The 14,078-nt window shown below is 37.8% G+C and overlaps 1 protein-coding gene across 3 annotated transcripts in view; it reads left to right on the forward strand.

The window, feature by feature from the left end:
• Window positions 1–14,078, forward strand: part of ERC2 (ELKS/RAB6-interacting/CAST family member 2) — a 608,417-nt gene that overhangs the window by 14,478 nt on the left and 579,861 nt on the right. For all 3 annotated transcript variants that reach the window (XR_015695894.1, XR_015695895.1, XM_087709041.1), the window contains exon 2: window positions 3,518–4,331. Coding sequence is in view for 1 of the 3 variants with exons in the window: in XM_087709041.1 (XP_087565167.1) it covers window positions 3,675–4,331 (657 nt within the window). In the remaining 2 variants the exon portion in view is untranslated. The remainder of the gene's footprint in view (window positions 1–3,517; window positions 4,332–14,078) is intronic.

The raw sequence follows: 14,078 nt of genomic DNA on the forward strand, positions 1-14,078 counted from the left end.
GGAAAGGAAGAGTATAAATACATTGCTACTAACTAAGAGTATAGTTTTAATTTTAAATCAATACATCCAAATTTATATTATTAGAAACAAATTTGATGCAGATCAATAAAATGAGTGAATATAGTGGAGAAAGTTCTAATTCTGTATTATTCCTGCAGCAGAAAATGAGTCAAGACCAGCTCTTTGTCAGAGGGAAAGGTTTATTGCACAAAGGTTCAGTAGCTATTGGGCAAGCAAAATCTGAGCCTTGAAGGGCAGTTGTTTACAGTCTTTTATACTCTTAGCCAACATATTGATCATCCCAAAGTACCTGGCCTTCCTGTGTCATGTAGACCCCCTTCCTGTGTCATGTAGGCCTCGTACACAATCTCCCAAAACAGAGACAGGACATTCATTACTCAATTACCTCCCCACAGTGGGTATTGGTACCAATATCCTATTTCATTTGTTTTAGTTAGGTGAAGCAAACAGAACAACTAATCTTAAGGGTCATTAATCCTTTTTCCCATTCCACATGATAAAGAAACTTTAATACCCAAATAATCTGTCTAGTTGTCAAATTCTCTTTTATTCCTAATATATACCTAATCATTCTCTACTTTGTAGTTTTTAATAACTTGATGAACTCTAATTTCACCTGAGGCTCACTTCCATTTTTATTGGAAGTAACCAAAGCTAAATTGTAAGAATGGACTTCCATGCTTACCTCATTACGGCATCCTACTTTGTTTCTATGTGAAAACCACTTCTGTACTTTTTGAGAGAAACTGAAAAAAATGCTACATTAATTTTGGAATTTGACTATTAGAAATGTTTAAGCTTACAGAACTACTTGGAACAATTGAATTTTAGATTGCAAGGTTAATATATTTTGTATTTGTAACTGCTTCAAAGAAACGTGAAAGCTATTTTTTCCTCTATTTCTTTTCATCTTTATTCCTTTGCACCCTCCTTTCCCCTATCTTTTTCCTTCTTAATAATTTTTGTTTGCTATTTATATTTTATCTTTTGTAGAATTTTAATAAACTATATTAAGAAACCTCATTACTACTCATAATTATGTTTCAACCACTTCACAATGTATTTTACTATTTATTATATGTGACCTTTCCCTGTAAGCACAATTCTAGATGATAAGAAAAGAGCCATTGTAGCATTTATAATTAAAAGTTGAAAAATGAATACATTGGATATAATGGCCTGATTTGGACACAAAATAGTTTGCATTTAATTAGGTATAAATAAATGAAATTTGTTGGTTTAACAGTGTTCTGTGCTCACCATAATATAAGTATTTAGTAGCCAACAGGGATCCATAAATCACAAATAATGAGAGGCAGTAGTGGGTTCCAGATTCCGTTCCATCCGGTACGGTTGGAACAACAGCGGCATCACCCACATGGACGCACGCAGTGTGCGCATGTGGCTTACTTGCCTGCTATGCTTCCACAAGCCTCCGTGATGCTTCAGATTCTTGGTGGAGCATCACGCAGGTGCTGTATGTGCCATGCGTGTGTGTGGAAGTGCCAAAGGCTTAAAGGACAGGTAAGGAACTCAGGTGGGTAGGTGGGGCCTCTGGAGCACAGTATGGGAACGGTACCCGGTGCTCCGGGCAGGCTCCGGTACACCCATACTGGGGCGTACCGCCTGCAATCCACCACTGATGAGAGGTCCTTTTGGAAAGAGGGAGGTTGGTATGTTATTTCAATAAACATATGGGGATTTTTTCAAGTAATTTCTGATTGGAGCGAAACAACCAATTAGGTAGTACTGGAGTTATCAGGTAGTACTTGAATTGGTTTTGTTTTTTTGATAAAGAGATGCTTGGGAAAACAATGCATTTTTTTAAAACTAAAGAATGAACAGTAATCTTAATACCTTTCTCCATTTATTTTACTGTATTTGGAACCTTAGATAAGGTTTTGGAAAATCTGAAATAGAGGAAAGGTAGTGTTAGAAAGCATTAAATTAAGACAACTTAAAACAATTTAAAATGAGTTATTTACCTCTTCATGATGTCTGATAATTTTTTCATCTGTTATATTTTTATAAGGAGGAGCGCATTTACATATTTTAAGACAAACATAGTACTTTATCAAGAGATGGTACAGTGGTTAGGATGCAGTCCTGCAAGTTACTTCTGCTGCCTATTGGCTGCCTGCAATTTGGCAGTTCGAATCTCACCAGGCTCAAGGTTGACTCAGTTTTCCATCTTTCCAACGTCATTAAAATGAGGACCCAGATTGTTGGAGGAAATATGCTGACTCTGTAAACTGCTTAGAGAAGGCTGTAAAGCACTGTGAAGCTCTATTTAAGTTAAGTGCTATTGCCAGTGCTGTAATACTAATTGCCTTTTCTGTGGCAGCGCTTTTCCTATGGAACACACTTCCCTCTGAAGTTTGGCATATCTCCACACTTTTAACTTTCTGTAAGTTTAGTTTAGTTTAGTTTATTTGTCTTGTATGCCACCCACTCCCGAAGGACTCCGGGCGGCTCACAATAGACAAGGGAAGGGGAATAAATAGACAAAGACAACACTTTAAAAAACGCATCATTCACAGTTTCCGTGGGGCTGGATGTTTCACAAGTCCCCCGGCCTGCTGGAGCAGCCAGGACTTGGTGGCTTTGTGGAAGGCCGGGAGGGTAGTAAGGGTCCGGATCTCCATGGGGAGGTCATTCCAGAGGGTTGGAGCTGCAACAGAGAAGGCTCTCCCCCGGGGAGTTGCCAGCCGACATTGGCTGTCAGATGGAATCCGGAGGAGACCTAACCTTTAAAGACCCCGCTTTCTCATCAAGCATTGGGAGAAGATCAGATGATGCCACACAGACTGTGCCACACAGCACAGATTGGCACCAGGATCTTGTTATTTTAATATTTTGTTTTAACTGGTAGCACTTTTTTAGTTCTTAAAATGATTTTAAAGGTCTTCTAATCTTGGATTGAGAGCTGCCCAGAGTTGTCTGAAAGATGGGTGCCAATATAAATGCTTTAAAGAAATAAATATAAATAAATAAATAGAATCTAATCTTTATGATTGCTGCTTTGGGAGTAGGAAATTACCCATCATGTTTCTGGCCATGTGACTATTAGTTCTGTGTATTCAGTGACCATATGGATTTCATAACATATGAATGAAGCAAAGCTATAAATAATAATAAAATATATTCTTTGGTACAATGGTAGCTTACATTCTTTAATTAAGCATTATTTACTAAATGCTCAACTTATTTTTGAAACTCAGGATTAATTACACAACCTGGAGAATTTCTAGCAATGCAACATTTCATTAGTTTTTAACATGATGTGTAATATGGTATTTTTAGCATTTCCTCTTTTCTAACCTCTGGTTACTAATTGAAAAAAAATATAAATATGAAGACTTAAAAAAATTATTACCAAGTTCAGTGAGTGGGATTTGCAATTTATATAATCTGATATATGACATAAATTAGTTCTCCCAGGTGTTGCTGCTATATTGTTACTCGCACAACAATAACACTGTTGTTTTATTTTCAGATCTTGAACCTGGAAAATTGATTTCAACGAATGTGTTGCCTTCTGGAAGAGTGCTGCAAAGCTGTTTGCCAACATTTTCAACTGAAAATTAATGCTAGGCATCCTACTTAAGAGAAGAATAGTTTCTTGTTAAGTAGTACCCCACAGTAAAATCAAAATGTACGGAAGTGCAAGAACAATCAGTAACCTGGAAGGCAGCCCTGCCAGATCTCCACGTTTGCCAAGATCACCTCGCCTGGGCCATCGGCGAACAAGTAGTGGAGGAGGTGGAGGGACAGGTAAAACTTTATCAATGGAGAACATTCAGTCACTTAATGCTGCCTATGCAACATCTGGACCAATGTATCTGAGTGACCATGAAGGTGTGGCATCTACTACTTTCCCAAAGGGCACAATGACTCTTGGAAGGGCTACAAATCGAGCTGTATACGGTGGACGAGTTACAGCAATGGGAAGCAGCCCTAATATTGCTTCTGTTGGCCTCTCCCATTCAGATCTCCTTTCTTATACTGATCAGCATGGAGGGTTGACCACTTCCTCACATCATCACCATCATCAAATTCCTTCCATGCTGAGGCAAGTAAGAGACAGCACCATGCTAGATTTACAGGCTCAACTGAAGGAGTTACAAAGGGAAAATGACCTTCTAAGGAAAGAGCTAGACATCAAGGATAGCAAGCTTGGCTCTTCCATGAATAGCATCAAGACCTTCTGGAGTCCAGAGCTTAAAAAAGAAAGAGTTTTGCGCAAAGAGGAAGCAGCCAGAATGTCTGTTTTGAAAGAACAAATGAGGGTTTCTCATGAGGAGAATCAGGTAAGCAATGAACAGGGAATAATAACATATATCAATTGAGTAGCATGTCTTAATTTACTTACATGGGTATTCCTTAGTGATATTTCTTGTTCCTGTGAAACCAGAAAAACTGGGTATGTCTTTGATATGGTTGCCATCTATATTGTTACTGATACTTGATCACTCTTTAGTTTGCATTATTTTCAACAACTTCTATAAATGCATAAATATACATCTTTACCAGGCTAAGGGAACATACTCAGAAATAGGTGTCTGCTGGGCAGTTAGAACTATTCATTTATGTAAAAAAAGTCAAAACATGATGTTGTACTTTGAATTGCATCAACACATATTTCATTTGATAGTTGCTTTTCACTTCATTCTAGATTTTGAAGTGACTTAGTAAATGATCTCTTATGAGTAAAGGCCTATGTTAGTGGTGGCAAACCTATGATATGCAATTCTTGGAAAGGGAATACATCATTATGTTTTGGGTGATACACACCAGAGTTCAACATCTGATGGAAACTATTTTTGAAAGCACTCCCTATTCTTGTGTGGTTTTCTGAGTTATTGTGAGAATCGGGTGTGCAGTTGTGTGGCCACTCGAGTCTCCAAAAACCATGAAAGAACAGGTTTCATGTGGTTTTTTGGAGGTCAGAGGCCACAGAAGAGCATTCTGCAAGAGTGCTGCAGGAATTTTGTTCTGCAAGAAGAAAAGCCTTGTATGACCAAAAGCAATCTCAGGTAGGCCACGGGCCCTGTCAACTGAAAGAGAATAGTGCCTGAAGGTAAAAGAACATGGCAGATCCTGGGGGCCACTAGGCTGCAGGGCAATTACACCATTCTCCAAGGCTTTTCCCTGTTGAGCAATGGCATGAGGTGGTCTTTCTGAATGGCAGTGGTGGTAATAGGGCTGAAGCTGAGGCCCGGGCCTCTACTTCAGACTCACCCTTGGCATTGCCATCAGGTGCTGCTGTTCAAGGTGACCTAGATGGTGATGAAGGGGGTGGCAGAGATAAAGAACTGCTTCTCTTTTGTTTGGGTATGTGTAGCAGAATCGAGTTAGGCATTTTTTGAATTTTCGACATGCCAAATCCAAAGGTTTCACCATCACTGGCCTAGAGTTATAAAACTGAAGATTCATCTGAATTACTATTACAACACCGTCCAAGGGCATGAGAAAGCAAAGGCAGAGAAATCATCTAAGAGCCGAGGTGGCACAGTGGTTAGGGTGCAGTACTGCAGGCCACTTTAGCTGACTGTGATCTGCAGTTCAGCGGTTCAAATCTCACCGGCTCAAGGTCGACTCAGCCTTCCATCCTTCCGAGGTGGGTGAAATGAGGACCTGGACTGTGTGGGCAAGTTGCTGACTCAATTTGCTAAAAAATTTGTAAACCACTTAGAGAGGGCTGAAAGCCCTATGAAGCGGTATATAAGTCTAATAAAATAATAAATAAATAAATAAATAAATAAATCTTAGTGAGTCCTGGTAACTTGTTATTATTACAGTTTCATGACGTTAATGTTGGAATTGGAAACAGACAATTGCTTCCTGTGACAACCTGGACAGGATCGTATTATTGACAAAAACAGATTTTGTCCAATTTCCTTGATTACACATATGAATATTTCAATGGAAAGTACGTACAGTAGATTCATGACAACATGATTTCCATGAACTGACATGTCATTATGGATGATGTTTCTGAATTATTCTATTATATTTAGTAAATAAGCTTCTTTAGAAATGCTGAATAATTAGACAAATTATTTCCTTTTATATCTTTTGGCCGTATTTTTGTTGAAAACTTGGCAGCTAGTCAAGAAAACTATGGACTCTTCTGAAATAAGATCTCCAAATAATTGCTTGGAAGGAGTTAGTAGTGGATGATGTTTGCGTTTGATTCTGGGTTAAAAATCACAAAAGTGTATGAGGTTCTGACTAGATGCAAAATGATTGTATTTGGATCTGGAAAGGAAATTAAAATATTACGGGGAAATTTTATTTAAATTGAGTGTAAAGGTAAAGGTTTCCCCTGTCCAGTTATGTCCAACTCTAGGGGGCAGTGGTCATCTCTGTTTCTTAGCCAAGGGACACAGCCTTGTCCAAAGACACATCTGTGGTTATGTGGCCAGCATGAATATACTGTGAGATTCATGGAACACTGTTATTGACTGATGGGGAACTTCTACTATTAAGAAGCATGACATACTGACATTTTCAAAACTAAGTATATTGTAATTTAAGATAATTAAAGGATGAGATGCTATCTTGAACATTGCAGTGGAGGGTAGAAGCTTTTGGTCAGCATCCCTGGGTGTGGTTTTATATTTCTCCATTCCATAAGCACCACAAAGGCAATAGCAATAACACTTAGACTTATATACTGCTTCACAGTGCTTTACAGACTTCTCTAAACAGTTTACAGAGTCAGCCTATTGCTCCCAACAATCTGGGTCCTCATTTTACCCACCTTGGAAGAATGGAAGGCTGACTCAACCTTGAGCCTGTTGGGATTCAAACTGCCAGATTGCAGGCTCTTGTACGTACATAGAATATACATTAAATATTTTTAAAAAATCATAGAAAATTAGATGATAATAATAACAATACAAAATAATGATGAAACCTTATCAGAATATTAAAACCAATAAAAATAATTAAAAAACCCAATTAAAGAGATGTGACTTAACTTCTGAGAAGGTGAGAGATTGAAACCAGTCCCAAAGGTGCTTCTTCAACTGGTGCTTCTTCAACTGGACTTTCTTGGTTTTCTTTGAAGATGTTTTACTTCTCATCCAAGAAGCTTCTTCAGCTTTGACTAGATGGTGGGGAATGGAAGGATTTAAACTCCTTGAAGACAGCTGGTCATTTGCACTTTTTCTAGACAGTCATTGAGGCCACTTGGAGGTTTGTCTGCATCCTCAGGATCACCTGAGTGGTGCAAATGGATGTGGAGCCTTCTTGGAGCTGCTGAAAGGACTATTTGATAGACTGGAGATAGATGATGTCATATCTCTCACCCTCTGTTGAGAAGAGCTGCTCAATTTTGACCTAGATGGCTTCTTTGACCCCTCTTTCAAACCAGAAAACACTAGAAACCACTAACTATGAATTGAGTACTACAAGAATTATATATTACACACACATGCACGCACACACATGCACGCACGCACCCTCCCACATAAAATCAAAACTGATTTCTGGTTAAACTTATAAGAAGCGAAGCACTCCCTTAGGTAATGAAACCTGAAAGGTTTAATACTTAAATATAAACTGAATCTGGAAAACAGACTGGCAACTGGTGTAGACTTTTCTTTATCACACTAACACATTGAGGACATGACCCAATCCTTTTCCAGGATATCTCTTTATAGAGAGTACTGCAGGAATCCGCACATGATATGACCCAGGCATGGATAACTGTAACCAGATTCAGAGTGATGTAGTGTGTTAATCAAAGATGTATCAGATCACAAGAATAATCATTGCCAAATTAGCTAGATGTAGGAGATAAGCAGACTGGGCTGGAATGTGTGGTTAAATATATCATCAGTTTGGAATCCTTGTGCTTCCACAAGAGACTTAAGTCCAGCCTTCCTTAAATTCTGTTGACCCTTATCTAGTGCCAATTTGACTGTTAGCTGACCAGATTCTTGTATATGGGTAAAGGTAAATGTTTCCCCTGTCCAGTGATGTCTAGGGAGCAATGCATTCATAAACATTAGAATTCAAAAGTGAAAAATAAGATGGAATATTAGAATACTTTAATTGGAAATACAGGTAGTCCTTGACTTATGACCACTTGTTTTAACAACCTCTGTAAGTTACCATGATGCTGAAAAAAATGATATACAATTGGTCCTCACACTTATGACCATCGCAGGGTCCTCACAGTCACAAGATCAAAATTCAGATGCTTGGCAACTGGCATGTAATTATAAAGATTGCAATGTCCTGGGATCATGTGATTGTTCTTTGCAATCTCCCCAATAAGAAAGATCTAGAGCAGTGATGGCTAGCCTTTTTGTTGTGGCGTGCTGAAAGTGTGTGCATGCGCACCCATAATGCAATACGTGCGACCCTCCTCACTCCCCACTTCCTACATGACCCCAAATACCCACCGCCCCTGTGCATGCACACACATTTCCTGAATGCACCCCGCATCCCGCACATGCACGGCAGAGGGCCGAAAACTAGCTGGCTAGTGGGAGGCACGGTTACATGTGTGTTGGAGCTGAACTGGGGCGACGGCTTGCATGCCTGCAGAGAGGGCTCTGCGTGCCACCTGTGGCACGCATGCCATAGGTTCGCCATCATGGAGCTAGGGGAATCCAGATTTGCTTAATGGTCATGAGATTCACTTAATGACCATGACAAAAAAAGTTTGTAAAATTGGGTGTACCTCCTTTTAATGACTGCATTGCTCAGCAAAGGAAATTCCAGTCCAATGGTGATCATAAGTCACTGACTACCATCCCATACATTTTTTTTCATTCCATCTAGCCCTACATAGCACTCTCTCTTGTGCTTGGTATGCTAATTATACAAGAGCTTGGGTGAGAAAGAGATGCAGTGCTTTCTCAGGAACAAAATGTTGCAATTGTCACTATTGGGGGGAAAAAAAGCAGTTTTCCCAGAGCTGAAATATTGTTATTGCTTTGCTCAACAATTGTCTTTGATGAATAGAATTATAAGCATTAAACCATTGCACGGAAGGTCCTTCAATAAAATAAAGTAAAACCAAAATAAAATATAATAATCTTGATTCAGATTTCTACTGTACCCAACTAGTTAAGCTGTGTGTTAAAAGAAAATGTTAACATGAAGAGTGTCAAATCAGTCTACTATTGTTAATGCTTAGTACTTCTTGGGAGTGTTTTTTCTTTCTTTCTGCAGCTGTTTAGCCCTTACGTTGTTATGTAATACTTATGAAATATATATACTTTACTCATAGTAGTTAGTGCTTTGTTCTGTACAAATTTCAAATGCTGAAAGGAAATGATCCATAAGAACATCTGTGGTAAGGCAATTCTCTCTTTTAAAGACAATTTGACTATGAAAGTCAATGTTTGGCTTTTATCTCCATGAGGTTCCACATGACCAAGGAGTTGTGTTGTCAGGACCAGCCTTACCAGAGCTTGGCAGAAGGAGGGAGAAAGGTAATGGGGGAGAGAAACAAACTAATCCCCCACTAAATATGTGAAGTCAGATTGGCAATTCCATGTTAAGGGAGGTATCAATTTCAAAGAACATCCCCTCCGTAGAATCTGCATTCCCTCCCCACTCCAGGGGAAGGTTACTGCAAAATCCCCATTTCCTTTGGATCAGCTGGGACTTGGGAGGCAGAGAATGGATGGTGGTGGAGCCAGTCAGAGGTGGCATTTACCGGCTTTCCGGACTATTCAAAATTTCCACTACCAGTTCTCCAGAACTGGACACAACCTGCTGAATACCATCTGTTTGGCATGCTTTTCAATCATACCTAGAAGGAAAGAGTGAAAGATTCCAAGTAGAATAACTGTATCCTCTCACTTAATAGAAGTTCATTGGTTTGCATATTACCTGAGATAGTTATCTTATTATCCTTCATATTAATATAGTTTGAGCCCATTTTTGAGTTTATGGATAGGATTGTCTAATAGACTTTTTAAATTATTGGCTAGGTTTAGTGCCAGAATGTGATATCCTTGTTTGTGCACCAGTGTGTTGTGTGAACTGAACTTGTGCACCATGATTTATGGTTTAGGGAGTTATGCAGTCATGACTTGGAATATACTACTCAGTAGCCTATTGGGAAAAAAACCCTATCTAGGTAGTTCCAGAGAGAAGTCTGCTAATGCAATTTGTTGAAAAATATTGTGGTAATATTTTTTCTACATCATTTTTGTACACAATTATTTTCTGAACAGAAATTAGAAATGGGGATAAAATATGTACGAAGTGTTAGATTGAAAGGATCTTCTGGCAAAATTTTTTGAGTTATTTGCTTGGAGATGTTTCATTATTTGACTAGGAAACACTTTTAGTGCTAGTGATTGTTGGATTTATTTTCGGTTTATATGTATGTAGTAGCATGCCCTTCCAGTATTGGTGGGGGTATGGTTTCCTCCTTGGTATTTCCTGCTTTAGGGTATTATTATTTTCTGCTTGATTGTTTGTCAGGTGTTAATCTCTGTTTCTCTTGGTGTTGAATATAGAAGAAGATTGTGTTCTGGTCTTTTTGTTTCGTTTTTAGAGTTTTTTATTGTCTCTTTTGAATGATGTGTAAATATGATTCATCTGTATGTGTCCATTGATGGCTGATTTGTCTGAGTGCCAAGCTTCCAAGCATTCCTTTGCATTTTGGGATTTAGTTGGTCTAAGTTATTTGCAGTTTTTCAGTTCCCCTATTGTTGAGTCTGTCCATATGTTGTGAGATTAAGGAGTTTTCATAGTCTCTTCTAACTGCTAGTTGATGTTCATGGACATGCTCTGCTAATTTTTTATCTCTCTGTCTTACATAGTTACTGTTAGTCTTTATACTGCATGTTGGAGATAATGCCTGGTTTTTATTTCTTGGGCTACTGGGCCTTTTGGTTTACTTAAGACATTTTGGAAAGCTTTAGTTGGTTTGTGCAGTAAGGTGGTGCCTTGTGGTTGTAGTAGTCTGTTGGTTGTTTTTGAGATATTTCTGATGTATGGCTGTGCTATCCTTTTTACAGCTTGTATTGGTTGCATTGTAGTGGGCTGAGTGGTCAGGTTCTTTTTGATAAAGACGTGAGGATATCCAGTTTGTTGAAAAATGTTGTTGCATAAGTTTTCTGGTGTTCTGGCTTATTGCAGTGTGTTTTTGCTCATCAGAATAATGTTCCACAGCAATTTTTGTGAGACGTTGGGTTGTTATTTTGATAATGAAGTACCTGGATCGTGTTTCTAATTTGTCATAAATGCCTCTGCAGATGAGGTTATCCAGGAAGTTGTTTTTTCTTTCCTTGTGAATTTCATTCCTTTTAAGATTTTGCTTGTTTCATGTGTCTTCTGTAGTTTTTATTTATTTTTTTATTATGCTGAAGATGTCATTTTTTAGACATTGCATTGCAATCTCTGCTATGAATCCTGAGAGTGATTTCCATGGATATTCCTCTAATTTGTTGGCATATTGTCCATCAATTTGAAAATAGGCAGTGAGGCAAAGTTTGATAAAGTCCATGATTCTGGATAGTTCAATGTGCATTTAGTTAAGTCGGATGTGTTGTGTAGTACTGCTGCCATAAATTCTTTCACCAGTTCTGGGTCTATGGATATAAAGAACACCTTACCATCAAATGAAACCATTATGACAAATGAGATAAGGAATGTATTAGAGGTGAGAATTCACCTACAAGTAATACCAATAGACTGCAGTGTTGGAAAAACTTTGATGTTCTGATAGGAAAAATCCGTTATAAATACCTGCATAGAATTAGTAACTAGGCAAGGTGAGATGAACTATGTGAGATGAACAGTGCCGTCTGCACTGTAAATATGTAATGAGGTTTTTTTTTTGTATTTTGTAAATCTTGCCTTTTTTTATAACCTTCAATAAAAAATTTTTTTTAAAAAGAAACCATTATTTTATTATCTTCTGTTATTAGATTATTATTATTAGATCTTTGATTTTCTGGAAGAACTGTAGTCGGACGCTGATAGAATATTCCCTCTCCTCTGTGAGATGTTCAAGTTTACTGTAAATTCTTTGACTGTTGTGGGGCCTTGGCAATGATACAATTGGACAAAGAGGTATGTTGGGCTTGTGTATTTTTGGATATCCACTGAAGTGGGAAAATGGGTCCATTGTTTTTCATCTGCTACTGTTCTTCTTTGCTATCTGACTTTCATGATTAGTTCATTAAGGGTTCTCTTAATGAAGTTATCAAATTTCTGTACCAAGTTGGTGCATGCAGGGATGTAGATTTATTTGTCTTCTATTAATTCTTTGACTTTTTGTGTATATTGTGAGCTGTCCATAACAATTGTGGATTGGCCTTTGCCTGATGGTGATGATGATGATGGTTTGGTCTTTCTTTAGATTTTTGAGTGCATGTCTGTCCTCTGCTTTGAGCTGATTCTGATTCTGTGTTCTTCTGATCTGTAGGATTATTGTCTGCTTTATGTTTTCTTGGGTTTTTATTGTAGGATCTGTGGTTTTAAATGCTGCTTCTAAGGCTGCAAAGAATTCTCACTGATTAGCATTATCTATTTATAGTTGAGACCTTTCTGGAGGATATTGTGTTCTGCAGTAGATAGTGGGCGACTGGACATCTTGACAACACATTCAGGTTCCGGAACCTCTTTGCTTCTGGGATATAGTTTGGCTTGAAGTTTCGCTTTTCTTTTTTCAGCTTGTACTACCATGGGTACATAAAAATGTCTTTTCCTGAGCCTGCTCTGAAATTGATATGATTAATTAATTTGCACGTACATTACATTCAGTTTTATGGCTTAGTGCTCAATACACTCAAATAATGTTAAAAATGGCAAGAGTTGTGTCTCCAACATATATGCCATATGACTAAATGAATGATGAAAAAAGCAGCATTATTAGCGCATCTCTCTTCTCATCTACACACCATGATATAGGATTTTCTTTTCTTTTTTGGGATGGTCGGGGTATGTTATTGATGGCAACCACAGTAGCAACATTATTTGGCTATTTTCTCTCCTCACCTCCTAAATTTACAATTCTGGCAACAGGTTGCAAAAGTAAAACTCTGGCAAGGAACACGGAAAGATAAGGAAATCCCTCTAGATTTACTCTGAATAAATGAATGAAAAATCACCTAGTAGCATCTCTCAATAAACAAACATTATCGTGTGGCATTAGATGCCAGATAGATATGTAAAAATAATTGTGGGAATGCATCATTATGTACAGTAATTTATTTGATTGCTATATGTAGGAAAGAAGCTTTGAGTTAATGAAGTAATTGGTCTTAAGAGTGACTTGTTTTTCTATTGGTAATGATATATGGCTAATTTGGATTGGGAACTGCATCATATCTGATCATTTATTTTAAATTTTCTTCTATCACTTCATCTGTGTGTGATTAAAGAAAGATAAGTGTGCAAAAGATAATATGAAATATGAATAGGTTCAAATGTAGACTTTAACACCTTCTTCTGGTTTCGAGGCAATGGCAATGAATCATACACTTGTAGTTATAGGTAGTGTTTGATCACTAAACTAACGAATACAGATTCTCTAGAATAACAAACACCATATGCCAGTCATGCAAATATAGACACAGTGGTATAGAAAAATGTTTCTTTAAAAAAAATGTAAATGCATTCCTCCCTCATAATATAATCTCATTCAAGATTAATCAGACTTCAGTCCTACTGTATTAAAATGAGGCTTATTGTGGTTTGTTTGAGGTCCAACAGCACAATCCTATACAAATGTACTAAAAAAGCACAGCATCCAGTAAGAATTACCTCAGGAAAAAGATATAAGGTCATGAGCATACAAAAGTTATGCTGCCATCCACACCTTCAACCAATAAAGCTCTTAAAATCAGCAGAGCCATTTCTTATACATTTATCCATAAATACATTAAACAATCAAACAATCAGACAGCCTTGTTTATTCCCTGCTCAGTGCTGAACTATTTGTATAGTGTTCCATTTATTCTCTCTCACACTTTTCTTTTAATAATAGTCAGCAATCAGTCAATCCTTTATTTATGCAAAGCGTAATCAAGCTTATTCACTTGATCACCTCTGCGTTGATCTCATCACTTCTA

This window comes from Thamnophis sirtalis, unplaced genomic scaffold (assembly GCF_051295495.1).
Source record: "Thamnophis sirtalis isolate CommonGarterSnake01/CBP01778 unplaced genomic scaffold, rThaSir2_p1.2 scaffold_3, whole genome shotgun sequence".
Lineage (NCBI taxonomy): Eukaryota > Metazoa > Chordata > Lepidosauria > Squamata > Natricidae > Thamnophis > Thamnophis sirtalis.